A 23,379-nucleotide genomic window follows, 5' to 3' on the forward strand; every position below is an offset into this window, starting at 1 on the left:
CCCTACATTTATTTCATTAAAAGTGGACAGTACTGCAATTTGATGTAATCTTTTAATTTCTTGTGACCAGAAATTCAACTTTCTGCTGGTGTCCTTACAATTGGATTTCTTCATCTATTTCATTTATATTCCCATTATTTCTAAATGGTCCCTTAATATAAATTTGGTGAATGAAATTAATTAGAAGCCTCCACTCCACTGACATAAAATAATGGCTTGAAAAATAACTGACAAAAAATTCCCCAAAATATTCTAAAGCATACAGCATCAATTTCAGTTTCTGTGACTGGCAATTTGCTAATTTGGATGTTTATGTAATGACAAAGCAAAAGCAAACAAAATTGACTTTCTACGCAGCCATATGCTACTGTCGTTTACTGAGTAAATGCTGAATAATCTTTTTGTTGTCAGAAGAGATAATTTTACATTGAATTAAAATATCTCAAAATAATTATAAAAGCAAAGAAATCAAATGTTTATCGATCACAATTATCTTATAGAAATGGATGTAAGCAAACGTACAGTTTCAGATTGAGAGGTGTACAGGAGATTTTTAAAGGCTTTGTTAGCAGGCCTCAATAGGGACCAAACAGAGCAGGTTCTTTCCTGAGTATGTTTCTCTTCACGCTCCTTTGCACTGTTGCACAGGAATGTTCCAAAAAGGCAAGAATATGTATGCTGCACCAATTTAGCCTGGAATAAACAAATAGGAATGAATTAAAGCCATTTACGCTCAATTTTGTTAAACTATTCCCAAAATCCACGTTCAATTTTAGTAGCCTACTCCAGAGGGAAAGTACTAAACAAAAGACTTACAAGGAATGCTTCATTAAACTCAAACGAGCAAGGGAACTGCCTCTGTAACTGATGGACACAATCCAGCCATTGAAGAAACACAGGACAGCGTTCATTAAGATCATCTGAGTTTTCACCATGGCCACAGCGATCAGCAAATTTATGACCAAAATCCAGCCATTCTGTTTCCACAAGTACCTGAAAACCCTGTAAAATATGTAGCTGTTTGCATTAAAACTGGCGTGACAAGTGCATTTCAAAAATAGTGATATTGATGGGTATCCAGTAAGATTTAAATATTTACAATTGCTCTGATTTTGGAACATGAACAAATACTACATATAGGTTAGTTTTTTTGTTTTTGGATACATATGTAATAATAAGGCCTCAAAACAAGTTACTCGTCTGGCTCATCTGGTAATGTGAGTTTATCACTTGAATAATCAGAGTATGCCAAATGCTTTCACATATTTTTGCATGCCTGAACAACAAATTATTTTAAAAGGCCATTTGGAATTTCAATGGGTATTTGATCATTTTATAGAAATGTATGTGCTTTGCAATATTTGTAATATTTTCAAACTTTAACTCCTTTGATTGGCAGTGTTTCTGGACATCCAGGAGGGCATCAGCAGAATTGTACTCAACCACAATTTGTAACCTCATTGCCTGGCATATCCCCTACTCTCCCATTACCACCAAGCCAAGAGATCAAGCCTGGTTCAATGAAGAGTGCAGGAAAGCATGGCAGGAGCAACACCAGACATACCTAAAAATGAGGTGTCAATCTAGTGAAGCTGCAAAACAGGACTACTATAACTGTCTGTATGGAGTTTGCACATTCTTTCCTTGTCTGCATGAGTTTCCTCCCACAGTCCAAAGATGTGCAGGTTAGGTGGATTGGCTATGCTAAATTGCCCATAAGTGCTCGAAGGTTGGATGGAGTTACAGGGATAGGGCGAGGATTGGGCCTGTGTCTTTCGAATGGTCGGTGCAGACTCGGATGAGCTGAATGGCCTCCTTCTGCACTGCAAGGTTCTAGATTCAATTCGAACAGAGGATCTAACCATCGCCCTTTGACATTCAATGCATTACCATCGCGGAATCCCCCACAAGCAACATCCTGGGGCTTACCATTGATCAGAAACAGATCTGGACTAGCCATATGAATACGGTGGCTACCAGAGCAGGTCAAAGGTTAGGAACCCTATGGCGAGTGACTCACCCACTGATCCCCCAAGGCCTGTTGGCTATCTACAAGGCACAAGTCAGGAGTGCAACGGAATACTCTTCTCGATGCCTGGATGAGTGCAGCTCCAACAACACTCAAGAAGCTCAATACCATCCAGTACAAAGGAGCCTGCTTAATTGCTGTCCCGTCCACAAATATTCAATCCCATCGATGAACAGTGGCAGCCGTGTATACCATCTACAAGATGCACTGCAGGAACTCAGCAAGGTAACTTAGGCAACACCTTCCAACCCATGGCCACGACTATCTAGAAGGCCAAGAGCATCAGATACCTGGGGCCTCATCACCTGGAGGTTCCCCTCCACGTCACTCACTACCCCGACTTGGAAATACCCTTTCCTTCACTGTCGCTGGGTCAAGATCCCAGAACTCTCTCCCTAATAGCACTGTCGGTGTACCTACACCTCAGGGACTGCAGCGGTTCAAGGAGGTAATTCACAACCAGCTTCTGAAGGGCAACTAGGGATGGACAATAAACGCTGGCCTAACCAGTGACACGCACAACCCACAAATGAATAAAAGTTAATAAATAAAAATTAACTGCTAATGTAACCCTTTAGCACATTTAAGTAGCTCTAAAACTAAACAGACACCCACCTCTACGGTTCTGTAGTAAGGATCAAGCAATAATTTTGATAAAGCCACTATTTGTGGTGTTCGGTCCCAGCCATCAGAACAGTGTACTAAAACAGGCCGCTGGTCACGGTCGACTGCATTAATTACAAGTAGCGCTGCTTTTAAAAGCGTAGATAGATGCTGAAGCCATTTGGTACCTTCTAAAGCTGATAACCAACTGCTGAACAATCAGAAAAAAATATTTTACATTAATTTATGTGTCCCTTTTTTCAAATGAATAAGGCAGTTAACATTGCTATTAGAGATTTAAATTTTCCACACACCTCTGTGGTCTCTTTTGCATTTAAAATACTGCTGTTTTGACTATAATTTTCCAAAAAATAAATTTACAGCATGATTAAAGATGATTTAAAGGAAAATCATTAGTTATATTGCCAAAAACATAAATTACATTCACTTTCCATATAATTCCAACATTATAGGCAAAAATAAAATTATTAAATTTTAAAAACTTTTGAGTGAAGAAAAGGTTTAAAACTTACTTGGCAGGATCTGGCATCTGTGTGCAAAGAAACCTCAATGACTGAAAACTCTTCCGAATAGAGTGAATGTTTGCCATACCCATGAACACTACTTCGCAGTTGGGGTAATATTCTGAAAGAGAAAAAACATTTGGGAAAAGTTACATATGAAAAAATGATAAAAACCTTTTTCAACACATAACGAAGAATGGTCGTATTCTGTCCCACCTAATTTTAATAATTTCTTAACCATATTCTAGGATTTCCTGTTTCTGCACTTGCCAGTCCACAATAAAAAGAAACTTAAGTATATCCAAGTGCAATCAGAACTGAGGAAAAGTGCAAACCCAAGTACAACAGATGTATTTGTACTGTCTTACAGACAGCAAACACTTCCCTTAGATTTTAGTGCAGTTATCTTCCTGCACAATACTTCGAACATGATGTTCTTCATGGGCACACAAGTATACTTGTTTTGAATGCTCATCTAAGCAAATGTACAAATACATTATGTAGCTCAAGCTGGGGCCTCGACTTTAAAAAAATATATATATTTTATTCAAATTTTTTGGCCATACAAAACAATACAAAGGTTTTCCTTTTTACAACAATAAAACAGTATAAATAACAGTGGCCGTTTTTAACAAGTAAATAAATAATATATATTATATATATATATATATATATATATAAAAACTAAATGGCAACTGCCATATCAGAAATAATAACTCTCCAAAAATAAAATCAAACAATCCAATATACATAGCCTAATACAAATATCTATACAAAAACACCCCGGAGGACCCGCCCGGGCGACCCGCCCGGGCTCCCCTCCCCCGGGTTGCTGCTGTTACCTTCCCATTTCCTTTATCGTTCTACGAGGTAGTCAATGAACGGTTGCCACCGCCTGGTGAACCCTTGAGCCGAACCCTTTAGTGCAAACTTTATCCGTTCTAGTTTTATAAACCCTGCCATGTCATTTATCCAGGTCTCCACGCCCAGGGGTTTGGCTTCTTTCCACATAAGCAATATCCTTCGCCGAGCTACTAGGGACGCAAAGGCCAAGACATCAGCCTCTTTCGCCTCCTGCACTCCCGGCTCTTCTGCAACCCCGAATATAGCCAACCCCCAGCCTGGCTCGACCCGGACCCCCACCACCTTCGAAAGCACCTTTGCCACCCCCACCCAGAACCCCTGCAGTGCCGGACATGACCAAAACATGTGGGTGTGGTTTGCTGGGCTTCTTGAGCATCTCCCACACCTATCCTCTACCCCGAAAAATTTACTGAGCCTTGCTCCGGTCATATGCGCCCTGTGTAAAACCTTGAATTGTATCAGGCTTAGCCTGGCGCACGAGGACGGCGAGTTTACCCTACGTAGGGCATCAGCCCACAGCCCCTCCTCAATCTCTTCCCCCAGCTCTTCTTCCCATTTCCCCTTCAGCTCATCCACCATGATCTTCCCCTCGTCCCTCATTTCCCTGTATATATCCGACACCCTACCATCCCCCACCCATGTCCCTGAGATCACTCTATCTTGAATCTCCTGCATCGGGAGCTGCGGGAATTCCCTCACCTGCTGCCTCGCAAAAGCCCTCAGTTGCATGTATCGAAATTCATTCCCTTGGGGCAACCCATATTTTTCCGTCAGCGCTCCCAGACTCGCAAACGTCCCGTCTACGAACAGATCTCTCAGTTGCACAACCCCAGCTCTCTGCCATGCTCCAAATCCCCCATCCATTCTCCCCGGGACAAACCTATGGTTATTTCTTATCGGGGACCGCACCGAGGCTCCCGTCCTTCCCCTATGTCGTCTCCACTGCCCCCAAATTTTTAGTGTTGCCACCACCACTGGACTTGTGGTGTATTTCTTCGGGGAGAACGGCAACGGCGCCGTCACCATTGCTTGTAGGCTGGTTCCTTTGCAGGACGCCATCTCCAATCTCTTCCACGTCGCTCCTTCCACTTCTCCCATCCACTTACACATCATTGAGATATTGGCGGCCCAGTAGTATTCACTTAGGCTCGGTAGTGCCAGCCCCGCCCTATCCCTGCTACGCTGCAAGAACCCCCTCCTCACTCTCGGGGTCTTCCCGGCCCACACAAAACTCATGACACTTTTCTCAATTCTCTTGAAAAAAGCCTTTGTGACCATCACCGGAAGGCACTGAAACACAAAAAGGAATCTCGAGAGGACTACCATTTTGACCGCCTGCACCCTACCCACCAGTGACAGGGGCACCATGTCCCATCTCTTAAAATCCTCCTCCATCTGTCCCACCAATCTTGTTAAATTAAGCCTATGTAAGGTTCCCCAACTCCTGGCTATCTGAATCCCTAAGTACCGGAAATCTCTTGTCACCTTCCTCAGCGGTAAGTCATCTATTCCCCTGCTCTGCTCCCCCGGATGCACCACAAACTCACTCTTCCCCATATTCAATTCTGGGGCCTCTACTTTACTGCACCTTATGAACCCCCCCCCCCCCCCGCCAGTCCAACATGGTAGATAGATTTTCCTATGAAGATCGCAAGATAATAATTACAGACTCATCTTACTTCATCCATCCAGTGTGAATCATCTAAATGGTTTTCAAAATAATTCTAGGGATTTTTCTTCCACTATTCTTTCCAGAAGCCCATTGTAGATCTTGATCACTCTGCAGAATGCCTGGAGAACAGTCTCTATCTGAATTTTAGGAGTATGACCACATGCCCATTTATCATCCTCCAGCAACACTAAGTAAAGGGAGGCACGGTAGCACAGTGATTAACACTGCTGCCTCACAGCACGGAGGACTCTGGTTTAATCCTGACCCTGGATCACTGTCCGTGTGGAGTTTGCACATTCTCCCAGTGTTTGCGTGGGTTTCGCCCCCACAACCCAAAGATGCGCAGGGCAAGTGGATTGGCTACGCTAAATTGCCCCTTAATTGGAAAAAAAAAGTAACATCAAGCAATTTTCCAGGTAATTTCCATTTAATTGTAAGATAGAATGGAGGAGGTGATATAGAGGCTAGCTAATTTGCATTTCTAACTGAGTGCAAGAGCCATGTGATTAACAATGTCATGGAGATCGGCTTTCAGAGGGAAAGTAGTTTTTTTACATTCATTTGGGGGGTTTGGGCGTCACTGGTTAGACCAGCATTAATGCCCATCCCTAGTTGTCCTTGAGACTCTGCACTGAGCTGTAAGTACACTCACACTGCTATTTGGGGGTGTGTGGGGCGGGGGGGGGTTCAAGCGGGCTACTTTGTCCTGGATGGTGCAGAGCTTCTTGAGTGTTGTTGGAGCTGCACTCATCTAGGCAAATGTATTCCATCACACTCCTGACTTGTGCCTTGTAGATGTGAACAGGCTTTGGGGAATCAGGTAGCGAGTTACCTGCCTATAATAAATACCTGCAGAAATAATTCCTGTGAAATACTGACATATAAAAAGTACTCATGGTAGGAGAGATAAAGTAGAACATTCATTGCATTTGGGCATCAATAGACAACATTTTGATCCAAAAATCTACCATTACTAGCCCCCTAAAGGCTTGTGCAATGACCATTTCTATAAATCTTGAAATAAAAGTTGAATCAGTTTCAAATACTCTATCCAGCATTATTATTTACATTTTCATGCTGATACTCACCAGGGCATTCACACCCACCACCCTTAGCCCTGTTAGCCACAGCTGCTGCATATGATCTAGCATCCAATATTAAAAGCTTATGTGGTGTACTGCACAAATTTTCTACTCCAACTGGATTAGTCATTGAAGAATCTAAAATGAAAAGACAATTAAGCCTAGTGCATAGTAGTGATACAAAGTATGAACAAAAGAAATCACATCAGTAAAAGCACAACTAGAGCAATATGACATTAACCAGAAACACAAAATATATTCCAGCTGCTAATTAATATGCAAAAACAAACCATTACAACTCTTACCAAATTCTCCATCAGACAGGTCACTACCATTAGAAAAATCTCGTATACAGTTGCCATTAACATGTTTGGTGGGACTGCTGTCCATGGCACAAGCTTTTGCAACAGACTGTATTAGGTGCTCATCATCTGCATTCCTCCATCCCCACCAACTGACTTCTGGTTGACCACAACGGGCAATCACTGCTCCGTTGCCCTGGTGCCTGAAATAGCAGAAAGAAAGTAAACAAGTTTTTAATTAATGGTAATGCTCGATTTGGTAACTAGATCTGGGAGTTTGACCATTAAAGACTAATAGATTGTGTATGCTACACAATGTTCTAGATCACAGCCATAACTCAGTGGGGAAAGAATTGAACACAGTTCTGTATTTCATTTTGTTTATTTACCTATCTGAGGGGCGGCGCAGTGTTTAGCACTGCTGCCTACTGCGCTGAGGTCCCGGGTTCAATCCCGGCCCCTGGTCACTGTCTGCATGGAGTTTGCACATTTTCCCCCGTGTCTGCGTGGGTTTCACCCCCACAACCTAAAGATGTGTAAGTTAGTTAGATTGGTCACACTAAATTGCCCCTTAATTTGAAAAAAAAGAATTGGGGACTCTAAATTTATAATAATAAAAGAAAAATGACCTATATGTTCGTTGGGGGGGGGGAAATGAAATGAAAAATACGAGAGGTCATGCAGAAACCAGTTTCAGAATATCAATAGGATAGATCCAAGAACAAGATGTCTGCTTAACAAATCCAAGAATGTTACCGGTCCTGGAAACATCCATGCAAAAGGATAAAATCCTGGTTTTTCTAAAAAAATAAAAAAAAAAATGGGTATAATGAATGATTGCAAAGTGTGCTGGGATGTGCATTTGTGCCCACGTTATGTCATTTCACTGCATTTCGAATCTTGGTGGCTCTGCTGTGAGGAGACTGCTGAAGTGTAAGAGGGCATCATCACAGAACTGTCCTCATAACTCTGTGCAGCAGAGTCATGAGTGCCATTGGTAGAAATTGATTGCTGTTGATATTAAATGGGGGCTGTGAGGAAAATAAAATGATAGAAAGAATAATCTTAACAACAGGTGAGGTTTATTACTTCTTACTGGGATCTTAACAGTGAGGACATTTTTTGCCAGGTTTGCCTACATAAATTGTCACTGCAGATCAAAAGTAATTCATAAAGTGTGATGTGCTTGTAACATCCAGAAGACATGGTGTGGTCTATAAATGTATGTTCATTTTGCTTAGGCATCGTCACAAAAATGATAATGGTTTAAAGAAAACCTGCTAAAACCTTCAGAAAAAGTGAAGGGTATTAAGTTTGGCATTTCTTTGAACTTCAATAGTTGTGAAGCACCTTTCTTAATTTTTTGTAAACTAGAGGAGTCTTATAAAGAAAAAGCTAAAACAGCGGATAGGTCAGGTCAGCATGATAGTAGTCGAACGTACTGTGAAAGTGTCGAAAAGATGTTTTCAGATCTATGTTGTGCCAATAGAAGTTGAAGTATAAGCAATTGCTCACAATGCAGAATAAAGGAAACTTTATTTAAATCAATTAGCAGCATATCAGTCCAGCACATTCTTATAAAACCAACAGCATTTGGCACATTGGCTGAAGCAGGCCACACACTTGCTTTTCCGAAAAGCAGAACAGACAGTATTTTTTAGGCACAAAAGCTAGGCAAAATAACAAAAAACAAAGTGTGCTTATAGGATTCATATTTAGTTTTAACTGCATTAACTTTTCCTGCAAAGATTTTGTAAACTTTCTCTTCATGGGAAGACTACACACCAAGAAAAACGTGGAAATAAAATGGCTAAGAAAACCACTCGGCATATGCATTCAGATACAAATATACCTAGAAAAAGTAACATACAGTTAAACGGCATGCAAAGCTTACAACCTTTTGCTTTTCTTCGCTTCGGTCCTATATTTTGATTTTCCATATTCAGTAGATTGTACATTAGTTTCACACATGCAATCAATGCAAGTTGAGAGCGCACCACTTCATAATAATTTTAGTTAACGCCTTGCTGGGAAAGAAGCAGAAGCTATGCTGGTAGGTGACAGTCTGAAGAGGGAACCAAACTTGAGGCAGCGGTAAAGAAAACAGGAACAGAGAAATCGGAGAATACTACTCAAAATTGGGCAGGAAATTTCTCAAATATGGGAATTGAACTTCTTGTCAAATATTGCAGCAGGAGATGCTGAAAGCACAAATACAGAGATCCGAGTCAATATTATTGTGTGAGCCCAAAACTACTCAGATGAAATCAGCATCAAGTCAGATGGCCAACTAAAGCTTAAACCAACTCACCAAAAAAATAAAAGTAAAGGTTTTGAACTTGGGTGAAGTCATAAATAACTGTGCAAGGACAGTTTACAGATGCCTGCAGAATTGCAATGCTCAAAAGGCATCCGAGGAAATATTTTTTCTGGTTAGACAACATTCTAGCTTGGTAAAAACAAAGACCTACACATGTGAATACCATGCTTGGACAGTTCCCAGTCTGTTCATTTTAAAAGATATATTCTGTCTGGAGAGAATAATTTACATAGGAAGACATGGCAGAATTGTTTGAATTATTGGTATGACAGGTCACTGTTAATGGGAAGGTGGACAGTTCTAGGAATTCTTCACATAAAATCATATTTTAATCTTTTGTTTTATCATACAGATGTTTCTCTCCAAAGGGACTTGTTCAAATGCACATTTTGTACTATACCAATTAGTCACCTGTAGACAACACTTGGAATCCTCTTCCATGATCTAAAGTTTCCAACACTCTCAAGCTCTTTATCAGTTAACCAAGCTGGTACAAGTAACTGCTGTGGGTAACTAGCACACAACCTGCAATTTAAGATGAACAATATTTAATTTACTAATGCTGACAGTCAAAGAATACAAAAGACAATACATGAAAAGAAACAAGTTGCACTTACATAACATCTTGCAATATAATCAGAGCACAGTTTATCACTTCCTGGAACTAACTGCCAATGAAGATGGTGCAAGCGGAGGCAATAAATGAAATTGAATGGGCGCTTGGGGGAAATAAAGCTCAAGAGCTACAGGGATAGAGCGGGCAATGGGGCATTTTAAGATGGCTCTACATCGACATGGACTCAATGGGGCAACTAGCTTCCTTCTGTGTTATAACTATGAAAATTACAGATACTTAATGGTCCTCACACATGTTGTAACAGAGCACAATATCTGCCTGTTACACTCATTCCGACACAACTATAAAAATGTTTTAATATTAAACATTTTAACCATGCAAAATGATCAACCTAAAGTATTCCAGTATTTAATGGCACAGATGGAATTTTGTGTTCTGTTCAGGAATGAAGTTAGTGAATGAAGGAATCAACATTAATTTAAGACAGATAAATTATATGCATCAGGTTCTAAAATTAATAAAATGTTATGATACAACATAAATAGACAGTACCAACTTAACTTCCATCAGTATTATTTTCTGAGAAATGTGAAACAACAATGGCAAATTCACACATACTTTCAGTAAAATCAAATATTTGTGCCCATTTGGTCAATACAAAAGGCTGGAAAATTAAAGATTTAAGTAATAAGAAGCATTTACAGGAGCAACAGATGTAATAAAGTTCATACCTGTATTTATCATTAATATTGGTAATCCTCCATGCATTTTGCATATCAAAGCACATTCGTTCGACCTCATTTTTAAATCTTGAAACAACATGCTCACCTGAAAATTAATAATGGTGAGATTACAGAAATTATCCACTCAAGGAGCTTTCTCTTGTCTAATAAATAATAATAACCTTTTATTGTCACAAGTATGAAGTTATGAAAAGCCCCTAGTCGCCACATTCCAGCGCCTGTTTGGGTAAGCTGGTACAGGAATTGAACCCGCGCTGCTGGCCTTGTTCTGCATCACAAACCAGCTGTCTAGCTCAGAGCTAAACCAGCCCTTCTTGTCTACCTTTATTAGTGCAGTAACTTCAATTACTCAAAATATATGAATTGCAAATCTCTAACATAAATTATAATCTTTTCAACCTTCCATAGAATCTCTACAGTGCAGAAGGAGGCCATTCGGCCGATCAAGTCTGCATCGTCCCTCTAAAAGAGCTCCCTACCTGGGTCCACTCCCTCACCCTATCCCCATAATCCCACCTAACCTGCACATCTTTGGATACCAAGGGGCAATTTCAGCATGGCCAATCCATAGGAATATAGGAACATAGGCCATTCAGCCCCTCAAGTCCATCCCGCCATTCAATTAGATCATGGTTGATCTGTGACTGAACTCCATATACCTCCCTTTGGCCCATATCCTTTAATATCATTGCTTAACAAAAACCCATCTATCTCATATTTAAAATTAACAAATGATCTAGCTTCAACTGCTGTTTGTGGGAGAGAGTTCCAAACCTCTACTACCCTCTTGAGTGAAGAAGTACCTCCTAACATCTCTTGTGAATGGTCTAGCCCAAATTTTCAGACTATGCCACCTAGTTTTAGAATCTCCAATCAGTGGAAATAGTTTATCTTTAACGACTCTGTCTTTTCCTTTCTCACAAAACTCTAAGTGCGTTCTAACAGGTTTTTTGTACAGCTGCAGCATAACCCATGTGTCTTTATTCTCCAGTCCTCTAGATATAAAGATTAGCATTCCAGTAGCCTTTTTGACTATTTTCTACACTTGTTCATGGCACTTTAAGGATCTATGCACTTGAACCCCAAAGTTTCTTTGGACATCCCCTGTACCTCACCTCTTTTCATTTAGAAAGTACACTGCCCTATACTTTTTTGGTCCAAAATAGATAACATTACACTTGCTTACATTGAATTCTATCTGCCACAATTTCCGCCCATTCACCTAGTCTGTCAATATCTCCTTGCAATTTTATGCTATCATCTAGGATCTCAACAATGCCACCTAATTTTGTATCATCAGCAAATTTGGATATATGACTTTCTATGCCATCATCCAAGTCATTAATGAAGCGTGTGAAAAATTGAGGCCCCAACACAGATCTCTGTGGTACACCACTAGTTACCTCCTGCCAATTAAAGTAATTACCCATTACCCTCACTCTATTATCTGCCACTCAACCAATTTCCTAACCATGTCAATAATTTGTCCTCAACTCGGTGGGTTTCCACCTTAGTTAACAGTCTCTTATGTTGGACTTTATCAAATGCCTTCTGGAAGTCCATGTAAATGACATCCACAGACATTCCCTTGTCCACTATCTTGGGCACCTCTTCAAACAATTCAGTAAAATTAATCAGGTATGACCTTCCCTTCAGGAATCCATGGTGGCTCTTCCTGATAAACTGAAATTTTTCAAGGTGTTCAGTTACCCTATCTCTGATTATAGACTCCAGCAATTTCCCAATCCACCTAATTTCCCCTTTTTTCAGCTGTGGGAGGAAACCAGAGGAATTGGAGGTAACCCATACAGACACTGGGAGAATGTGCAAACTCCACAGAGTTACCCAAGGTTGAAATTAAACACAGGTCCCAGATGCTTTGAGGCAACAGTGCTAACCACTGTTCCACCATGCAACCCTTCACTATGAATGATAAAGTATAATTGTAATTGACAGTGATCTACTAGCAATGACCACAAACTTTTATCTGGCTGATACTGGATTATGGTTCCAAATGTGTTAGTCATCTTCTGATAGCTTAGTCAAATGACTATGCTTCAAAATTATGTAGTGTTCATCGTTATTCGATTACGGGACATCCTGAGCTCGCTCAATGCCCATGCACAAACACACTGCAGCAAGAATAACTGAACAGTAATCAAAAACAGAGATCTTAGTTGATTTTTCCCTTCCCAAGTCTCGTGGCAGTAAAATCAACTGGGTGCTTCTACCACAATCCTAGCTAAAACAAATTTCATAGAGGCTTGTAATGATTTTGTATTTCAGAAATGATAGTATGCATTTCAAATAATAATGATGTCGAATTCTAGAGCTGCAAGTGTTTTCAAGTTATAAACACCAAAGCTGGTCAAGTTAGTATTGTGTAGCAGGTGAGGGAAGGGATAGAACGATTGTTCACATTTAATATATCCAATCAACAGGTGCAGTTCTCGTCAGCCAAATTCATAAATGTAGTTCCTGACAGCTGCAACTACTTTTCTATAAAACATGAAGAAAACTGTATGGCAAGGAAATACTCTGTACATCTAAATTACGTGAGAAATTAACATATACTGATGAACAATACCTGGTCGACATAAGTTTCCATGTTGCTCCTTTTCACTAGCATATACATCCATACACCAAGCATGGTACGCAAAGGCAAAGAGGTCTTCTATCCTTGCAGGTGGTCGTATAACATTGTTTATGCGTTTTACCCACTCTTGACATTGTTCAAAGGTAGAAAACTGACACCTGTCGTGTTTTTAAATAAAATCATATGTAAAAAATGGGTTAAGTAGCAACTAGTAAAAATTACAAAATAAAATATAATGCTAATTTATATGATTCCATATATTTTACCCTTAAGAGTATTCAGCAGGTTCCTTGTTAATGTTTGTTAAAGGAGACAACTGTTTAGACCTTAAATAGCTTCAGCTCTATCACAATACTCTCACCTTTCAATCAGAACAATCAAGCCCCCTTCCAGACATGAGAGGATAAAGGTCAACACCGCAGTAGCAAACAAGTGTTAAATTGTTGGAGGTACTGTCTTTTACATAAAATGTTAAATGGAGACTCTGTCTGCTTCACAAGGCATAAAAAAACACTTGACACTATCCGAAAAGGAACAATGCAACTTTCCTGGTGTCCTGGTCAATATTTATCTCGTAATAAACAGTATTGAAATAAATTGACTGGTTATATATCTCACTGCTGTTGGTGAGACTTTGCTGTGTGCAAACTGGCTGTCACATTGCTTACGTCACAACAGTAGCTACATTTAAAAATGATGTTGAGATGCCGGTGGGTGGACTGGGGTGAGCACGGTAAGAAGTCTTACAACACCAGGTTAAAGTCCAACAGGTTTGTTTTGAATCACTAGCTTCCGGAGCACTGCTCCTTCCTCAGGTGAATGAAGAGGTTGGTTCCAGAAACATATATATATATATATATATATATATATAGACAAAGTGCGACGCGGCCAACATTGTCTACCTCATACACTGCAGGAACGGATGTCCCGAAGCGTGGTACATTGGTGAGACCATGCAGATGCTGCGACAACGGAAAAACGGACATCGCGTGACAATTGCCAAGCAGGAATGTTCCCTTCCAGTCGTGGAACACTTCAGCAGTCAAGGGCATTCAGCCTCTGATCTTCGGGTAAGCGTTCTCCAAGGCGGCCTTCAGGATGCGCGACAACGCAGATTCGTCGAGCAGAAACTCATAGCCAAGTTCCGCACACATGAGTACAGCCTCAGCTGGGACCTTGGATTCATGTCGCATCTGGCCCCACCATCTGGCCTGGGCCCCACCATCTGGCCTGGGCTTGCTAAATCCTACCAATTGTCCTGGCTTGAGACAATTCACACCTCTTTAACCTGTGATTATCCCTCTAGTTGCTCCTGCTAGAGCTTTGGTGGAGCAGACTCGATGGGCTGAATGGCCAAATTCTGCTCCTATATCTTATGAACTTATGAACAAGACCAGAAGTGTTGCAGCAGCACCATCACTGGAAGAATAGTGGAATTAGTGTAAAAGTTTACATGAACAATTTCATTATAAATGTAAACACATATGCAATGGCAGAAGTTGATACCAAAAGTACATTAGGACGGTTGGTTTTGTAGGCAGGAAGTGTGCATTAACATGGATATCTAAAATGTTATAGATAGGACTCAATAGGAAAGTGATGCTGGAACAAAAATTGAGCACCTCAACCAGGCCGACTACTCTGCATCGTCTTGCAATATTTACCCTTTTCCCCCAAATTTAGAGTACCCAATTCGTTTTTTCCCAATTAAGGGGCAATTTAGCTTGGTCAATTCACCTTCCTTGCACGGCTTTTTCAGTTGTGCGTGTGAGACTCACGCAGACACGGAGAGAATGTGCAAACACCACACACACGGACAGTGACCGAGGGCCGGGATCGAACCTGGGTCCTCAGCGCCGTGAGGCAGCAGTGCTGACCACTGCGCCACTGTGCTGCCCCCTTGCAACTATTTACAAATCAGCATCAACGAAGGCAAGGCACAGGATAATAGTGCGCCATTAGGTTACTTAATTGTGTGTGGTATTTTTCAGCACAGGAAAGAGAAAGCGATTCCAAAAACCGTTCCAAGATATTTAAAGCCTTGTCCAATTTAACAGGGAATTGCAGTAACAGTTCTAATAAATCAGTTAAGTACTTTTACGGTTCTCATCGTGCAACTAATTTAGGTACAATCACCCCAATATTTCACATGCATGTAGTGTTCACATGATTAGTTTGAAGCTTTTATAGATGGAAATTACAAAATAAATGTCAGTGACTTACTACAAATGCATATCGTTTCCATAAATATGACATTAACATATCTAATGAATATGCCTTTAATCTAAAAGACACTTAGTATTATATAGACATATATATATATATTAATTACATATCTCAAAAAAGTTAAAAATCTAGAAACATAATAACATCTCCTACAATCTAAATTCATGTACCTGATAACTTTGCAGTCTTTACAAGTCAAATGAAGTTGGAACATCTCACGGCATTCAACACTTTCAACCAGCTGCAAAGGAACCTGTCAAAAGCACCAGTAAGAATAGGTAATTTAACAATAACCTATATTGAACATAAATTCTTTAAAAGGTAATCCATAACAGATAAACAAACTGCAAAATAGGTAGTTCTAGGTAGATCCGCATTGAGTCATCAGTGACCAATGGTAGCAAAGAGTATTAGTCTCTAGTTTTTCTTTTACTAAAACATATAAACCAGCAATTTAATAGCCTTTGCACGTTCATTAGGTAAAGATATTCTGCCAGATAGTCCAATTAGAAATGATTATTCATCATCTTTGACCTTCCTAGGGAAATTGCTGCAGGCTTCATTCCCTTTCTTGCATATTATATAGACATACTCATCAACGTCATCAAGGTTATACCATATTTCTGAGATGAGACTATATGTACATATTATAGAACTTCAGCATCATTCCTACTGGCTTTGTACCTCCCGTCTTTGTCTCTTCCTGAACTCTCATGTATTGAAATGTGAATCAAGATAGAAATATTGCTTTATGGTTAGTGATTTTTCATTATTCATCGTGTAGGTTTATATATTCTTTTTTCTCCTTTATACACTGACTATGGTTAATTACTTATTAATTACTGTTGTATCGAAAATCACATGCCTCATTTTTGCTGTTTCCACATCTGCAGTCTGGTATTTTTCTACTTCAAATGCATGCACTCTGTCTGCCAGCTGGGTTGTAAACTCATTATACCGTACTTTCAATTTTTTTGTATTCTTTCGTCTAAGCACTTAGGCAGTGGGGAACGGGAAAAGATGGGTCCTCCTCATTTCAAGCATTAAACTGCCAAGCCAATCAGGAGACATCAATAGTTAAGTTATTGGATACGGTCTTGCATTATGCAAAGGGGTGCATATACCAGCCAGATTGATGATGAGCTGTTGTTTTACCTGTCAATTCCCTACTGAAAAGTTTGACATAATTTACATTCAACAACATTTAATTGCACTTATTTTATATCAATTGGGCACAAAAGCAATCATTTAGCTATCATTTGACATTGATGCACTCAAAAGCAATCATTTAGTAATTACTTAACATCAATTGCACTCAAAGCCAATCATTTAGCTATTATTTAACATTACAAGTATCACAATGTCAATTTTGTCCCAAACCACAATGCTCAATATTTGCGATCATCATTTCAGCATTCGCACATCAAAAATGATACATTTATTTTCCGTATTTCCAAATTTCAACATCTTCAAACATCATCAAACCAAGCCAGTCTTAGAAATACCAGACCCTTTTTGACAAAGTACTTCCTTGCATTTCTTTATGACCTGTAACTCGTGCAACAAAAACTGCACCTCTCCATGCACCCACCCACATTGCAGCCCCTCTTCCCCCCCACCCAGAGCAATTTTCTCCACCACCACAAGTTCTCCTGCCTCCACCCTGGATAAACTTGCTTCTGCATCCACCCCCCTGAACTTTCAAAAGTCACATATTTGAGGTAGGGTGAGCCAACATGAGGCTGTTTGAGGTCATATGATCAAAGTCTTGGTCAAGGAGGTTAAATGGGCTTTAAAGATTCAGGGTAAATCAGACTGTTTTCATCCCAATGCAGGCTTCTGACCCCTATTTAACACTGATTTTGGGCTGCTGAGGGCTGTGGCAAAAATCCTAGCCTGGGTGTCTGAAATGAAAGGTAGGATTTTCCGGTCCTGGCAGTGGTGGGGTCCACCGCTGGCAAGACCAGAAAATTCCAGCAGGAAGGTCTTTCAGTGTTTTGGATTTTAGGTTTATCAAGGTAAATGCAAACCAAAAAAAATGCCCCATTCACCACCCCTTTCCGCAAATATGCAGAAGTTCGCCACCTCACTCTCCTCACCTCTCCCCAGCCTTACTCCCGGTTCCCCTCCCCACTGCCACTCCTCCCGGTTCCCCTGCCCTCCTCCCAATTCCCCTCTTCTCTTCTTTCCTCCCTTCTCCCCCATTGCAATGAGGTAGAGGGGAGGTGTTATTCCGGGAGAGATCTGCGGGAAGCTTTGGCGGGGCTTTGAATTCAGTGGAGTGCATGGCCCAGAGAATGGAGGTAGAGGTTGGGAGGGTGAAGAGATTAGATTAGACTCGGAGATTGGGGTCAGTGTTGGGGGCACGTATAGGCCCCAAGACTAAAATGAATTATGAACCATTGAGGATCTGGTGGCACTTACAACAGAATGCTGTTTTGGATTAAATGAAAAATATCCAGATTTATTCAAATTAAGTAATTAATTTCTGTGTATTTTTCAATGTAGGTTGCTGAGTGCACTGGATACCTTTGAGCACACTGGATACCTTTGAGCACACTGGATGGATAGCTTTAAGCGCACCATCAAGTTTGATGTCAAATTCATTCCAAACTAGAATTTTTGATGTCAAATCATAATTGAGCACATTGAGCACGCTTGAAAGCAAAAATAAAGTCAAAACTTTTGGGTAGGGAACCTTGATACAAAGATTTTAGGGACATTTTGTTGGCTCAAATTCAAATAGGCAAAAATATCTAAACCAATGTAATTTTTATGTCAAACTTTGCATCTGTGCATATTTCGAGTCAATCTCTTCCATTTTAAATTCCCAAGTCCATGTTTGGAATGGAAACCGCCTATGGAGACTTTAACTGTGGAGCAGCATCATTGCCACCAAAGTGCAATGAGAACATTACAAGTTTACATAGGCGATTTCCAATATACGTGAGAATGTATAAATTTAGAATGAAAAATATCAAAATAAGTAAATGGAATATATAAAAATATGAATAGAATGTATGATTTTAAAATGGGGACTAATGAAAATTGAATTTTTCCGACCTCGGTTTTATCTCAAGTCTGTTCTGGTCAAGGTTCCTCATAATAACAAAGACCGACTGAATTACTATTAGTACAAAAGGTGATACAGAAGATTCCAAGTAGTGCAATGACAACGAGGGCACAGATAATACGAAACTCACGAGGTTGCAGAGCATCTACAAGCTGTAGCATAGTGCTGCTGAGGTGGCAGGGAGCAGTGCCAGAGTCCTCCCATGGCAAGGTACAGGTTATACTATCAACGGTTCAGTGATAAATGTGAAGCTGTCTAAACATTTGCATACAAAGATTTAAAAAATAAATAAATATATATATATATATGTATATACACACACATATACATTCACAGATATACATCAAACACAACCAAAAGGAGAAAACAGGAATTCAAATATCTAACACTCCACCGTCCCGTCCCCAACCCCCTCCCTGCCGCTACCCTCCACCTCCCCAACCTCTTTTCTTTAACCCCCCCCCCCCCCCCCCCCCCCCACTTCTGACATATTAACTGTTTTTGAAGTAGTCGATGAACGGTTTCCATCTCCGGGCAAACCCCCTCCACACTCCCTTTCAAGGCGAACTTGATCTTTTCCAACATGAGGAATTCCACGAGGTCGCTCACCCAAATCCCCGGTTTCGGCGGCCCCAAGTCCCTCCATTCCAACAAGATCCGTCTCCCGGCTACCAGGGAGACACAGGCCAGCACATCGGCCCCCCTCACCCCCTGGACCCATGGGTCTTCCAAAACTCAACACCTCAGACATAACGTCAGCAAACCCCTGCCAGAATCCTTCCAGCTTCAGACAGGCCCAAAACATGTGGACATGGTTTGCGGGCCCATCCGCGCACCGCCCACACCTATCCTCTACCCCCTTCCTGACCACCATCATATGTGCCCTGTGGACTATCTTGAACTGAATAAGGCTAAACCTCGCACATGAAGAGGATGTGTTCACTCTCCTCAGAGCCTCCCCCCACATCACAGGCTCCACCTCCCTTCCCAGCTCTTCCTCCCATTTGCGCTTGACTTTTCCTATTGGGGCGCCCTCCCAGTTCATTAGCTCTTTGTAGAGCTGCGTGACTCTGCCCTTACTCACCCCCGTTTTCGACAGCACCCTGTCCTGCAATCCCGGGGGCAGGTCGGGAGAGGACGGCACTTGTTTCCTCACATTAGTCCCTCACCTGCAAATAGCGGAGCCCATTCCCGCTGGGCAGCTCATATTCCTCTACCAGCCCCTCCAAGCTCGAGTAGCCGTCCCCAAACCACTCAATTCCCAACCGCCCCCAGCCCCGGAACCCCGCGTGTAGCCCACCCTGAGCGAACCTATGATTCCTACAGATCGGTGTCCAAACCGAGGCCCCTTCTAGCCTCAGGTGCTGCCGCCACTGTCCCCACACCCTCAGGGCTGTCATCACCACCACCGGACCCAAGGAGTACTTGGCTGGCGAAAACAGCAGAGGTGCCCTCAACAGTACCCCCAACATTGAATCCTTAGAACATAGAACATAGAACAATACAGCGCAGTACAGGCCCTTCGGCCCACGATGTTGCACCGAAACAAAAGCCATCCAACCTATACTATGCCATTATCATCCATATGTTTATCCAATAAACTTTTAAATGCCCTCAATGTTGGCGAGTTCACCACTGTAGCAGGTAGGGCATTCCACGGCCTCACTACTCTTTGCGTAAAGAACCTACCTCTGACCTCTGTCCTATATCTATTACCCCTCAGTTTAAAGTTATGTCCCCTCGTGCCAGCCATATCCATCCGTGGGAGAAGGCTCTCACTGTCCACCCTATCCAACCCCCTGATCATTTTGTATGCCTCTATTAAGTCTCCTCTTAACCTTCTTCTCTCCAACGAAAACAACCTCAAGTCCATCAGCCTTTCCTCATAAGATTTTCCCTCCATACCAGGCAACATCCTGGTAAATCTCCTCTGCACCCGCTCCAAAGCCTCCACGTCCTTCCTATAATGCGGTGACCAGAACTGTACGCAATACTCCAAATGCGGCCGTACCAGAGTTCTGTACAGCTGCAACATGACCTCCCGACTCCGGAACCTTACAAGAGGCTGCCTCCATCTGCTCACACACTGACCCCTCACCCACTACCCACTTCCTTACCATGGCTATATTTGCTGCCCAGTAATAATTCATCGAGTTTGGCACCTCTGTAGCAGCACCCTCTTCATTTGTGGAGCTTTACCCGCCCACACAACCCCGAAATCAGTGCATTAACCCTCCTAAAAAAGCCTTTGGAATGAAGATCGAGAACACAAACAAAAACCTCGGGAGAACCGTCATCTTCACAGACGGCACCCGGCCCACCACGACGGTGGGAGCACGTCCCACCTCTTAAATCCCCCTTAATTTGCTCCAACAGCCGGGCCAGATTCAACTTGTCTAACTGCTCTCACCCCTCCGCCACCTGAATGCCCAGATATCTGAAACTCACCACCACTACCTTAAGCGGCAGTTCCCCCAGCCTCCTCTCCTGCCCTCTCGCCTGTACCCAGAGAACCGGCCGAATTCCTCCAATATGCACATGATCCCCCTCCAACACCTTCCAGTGGGTTCAATATGTAGAGCAATAAATCGTCCGCATAGAGCGAAATCCTATGCTCCACCCCAACCTGAACTATCCCCTGCCAACCTCTTGACGCTCTAAGTGCCATTGCCAATAGCTCTGTCGCCTAGGCAAAGAGCAATGGGGAGAGTGGGCGTCCCTGCCTCATCCAATGATGCAACCTAAAATACCCCAAACTCACCCGGTTCGTTAGCACACTCGCTACCGGGGCCCAGTACAACAACCGGACCCAATCCACCCCTGCCCAAACCCAAACTGCCCCAGCACCTCCCACAAGTAACCCCACTCCACCCCATCAAAGGCCTTTTCTCTGCATCTATTGCGACCGATACCTCCACATTTCGTCCCTCCGGGGGCATCATTATAATATTTAACAAAAGCCTAATGTTGGCCGACAGATGCCTCCCCTTCACAAACCCTGTCTGGTCTTCCCCCATCATGCCCAGCACATAGTCCTCAATCCGTGAGGCCAAGATCTCAGCCAGCAACTTGGCATCCACATTCAGCAATGAAATTGGGCGGTAGGACCCACATTGCTCCGGGTCCTTATCTCTCATTGAAATTAAGGAAACCAAGGCCTGCAACAATGTGGGTGGGGGGAGCTCCTCCTTTGCCTCATTTAATGCCCTTACCAGCAGGGCCCCCAGGTGCCCCGAGAACTTTTTATAAAATTCCACCAGGAAGCTGTCCAGGCCCTTCCCCGCATGCATCGTCCCCATACCCTCCATCACCGTTACAAATCCAATGGGCGTTCCAAGCCCCTCCACCAGGTCTTCCTCCATCTTCGAGAACTCCAACCCATCTAAAAAAATGCCTCATTCCCTCCACCCCTTGCCGGGGTTCCAAATCATATTGCCTCTTGTAAAAGCTCTTAAATACCCCATTGACCACCCACCGGGTCTGAGACCATTTTACCCCTCCTATCCTTCACCTATCCAATCTCCCTCGCCGTCTCCTGCTTCCTCAATTAGTGTGCCAACATCTTAACCTGCCCCCTTCCCCGAACCACCTGCAAGTCCACCCAATGCAGCATGTGGTGCGAGACCACAATCGGCGACTACTCCGAACCGAACACTGCCGCTAACAAAGTCTGATCCATCACAAAATAGTCAAACCGGGAGTACACAGGAAATGTTCCTTGCTCCAACAGCTTCTTTCTTCTAAAACCACTTCTGGTCCACGAATCCATTCACCAGCCTTCCTCCACCACACTTGCACTTAAAACACCTGCCCGTTAATCGGGGGAAAGGACCAACAAAATCACCATGACGGGAGCTGCCAAATGTGCGACCACTCACACCATGGCCGCCACCAGAAATTGTCCAAAGAATTCTAACTGACATGGTCTGGGCGAGCTTAACAGACAGAAGTTGTATTTACCAAACTGTCATATATATGTAATGTCCCAACTTATGGAAATCAATAGACAATGTTGTAATGGTAACATCGGTCATTAGCAATAAGGATATCAGATTCTTAATTTTCAAGATCTGGACTTCAGTCAACGTGAATTTTTCACAAAATGGACAATGTCCATCAATTAGGAAAACAAAGGTAGTTTGAAGGGACTTATATTTGTATTGATGAACATTAGAAATAATATAGCTTTATGTGGGTTTAATGTAACGTTCTGTGCCTGGAAGGGTAAAATCTATAAATAGATTCATGCTGGACAAAGGTGTTCGTTGGTATGGGGTTTGGTTCAGTTCCAACTGTGTTTCTATTGTGCTTAGAGAGGTCTATGGTGTGAAGAATAAATGAAAGACAGAAGCATATGGGTGTTGCTTAGCATCTGGGGCCTAAGGTAGAAAATCAAGGTTTTAGTTAATTTGTGGGAAGTTGGGAGATAAGTAATGAGAAAGAAGGCAGCTCTCACAGCTCTGCTAGAAGCAGTTGGTGTTGAAGACTAGGGAGGGAACATCTCTCTCAGCTTTGCGGGAAGAAAAGCTACACCATGGAGTAATTGTTAAGAAAACAAGTGCAGAGAACTGAAGAGCAGCTAGCTAAGGAAACTAGAGAAATGAAGAGAAGTTTCCAAGAAATCTGAGGTTAAAGGTACGGTAACAGAGAACTGTTCAGTAAAGTAAAGTTGAAAAGACATTGCATCGTGAGGCCAGGAAGATATCTAAAGTGATTTTCAGGTTTAAGAGAGTTTAATACAGTCTGGGAATAGAGAGTTAAAGCAACT

At 42.0% G+C, this 23,379-nt stretch overlaps 1 protein-coding gene across 12 annotated transcripts in view; it reads right to left on the bottom strand.

The window, feature by feature from the left end:
- The window catches only part of mtmr3 (myotubularin related protein 3), a 190,454-nt gene that overhangs the window by 37,605 nt on the left and 129,470 nt on the right, over positions 1 to 23,379 (bottom strand). For 9 of the 12 annotated variants that reach the window (XM_072495930.1, XM_072495997.1, XM_072495980.1 and 6 more), the window contains 10 exons: positions 15,709 to 15,791; positions 13,304 to 13,470; positions 10,705 to 10,801; positions 9,808 to 9,921; positions 7,080 to 7,279; positions 6,781 to 6,912; positions 3,166 to 3,277; positions 2,645 to 2,843; positions 817 to 1,002; positions 523 to 693 (listed from right to left, as the gene is read on the bottom strand). In XM_072495930.1, the coding sequence (XP_072352031.1) occupies positions 523 to 693; positions 817 to 1,002; positions 2,645 to 2,843; positions 3,166 to 3,277; positions 6,781 to 6,912; positions 7,080 to 7,279; positions 9,808 to 9,921; positions 10,705 to 10,801; positions 13,304 to 13,470; positions 15,709 to 15,791 (1,461 nt within the window). The remainder of the gene's footprint in view (positions 1 to 522; positions 694 to 816; positions 1,003 to 2,644; positions 2,844 to 3,165; positions 3,278 to 6,780; positions 6,913 to 7,079; positions 7,280 to 9,807; positions 9,922 to 10,704; positions 10,802 to 13,303; positions 13,471 to 15,708; positions 15,792 to 23,379) is intronic. The other 3 variants (XM_072496012.1, XM_072495960.1, XM_072495935.1) reach the window with 1 other exon arrangement.

Source organism: Scyliorhinus torazame, chromosome 1 (assembly GCF_047496885.1).
Source record: "Scyliorhinus torazame isolate Kashiwa2021f chromosome 1, sScyTor2.1, whole genome shotgun sequence".
NCBI lineage: Eukaryota > Metazoa > Chordata > Chondrichthyes > Carcharhiniformes > Scyliorhinidae > Scyliorhinus > Scyliorhinus torazame.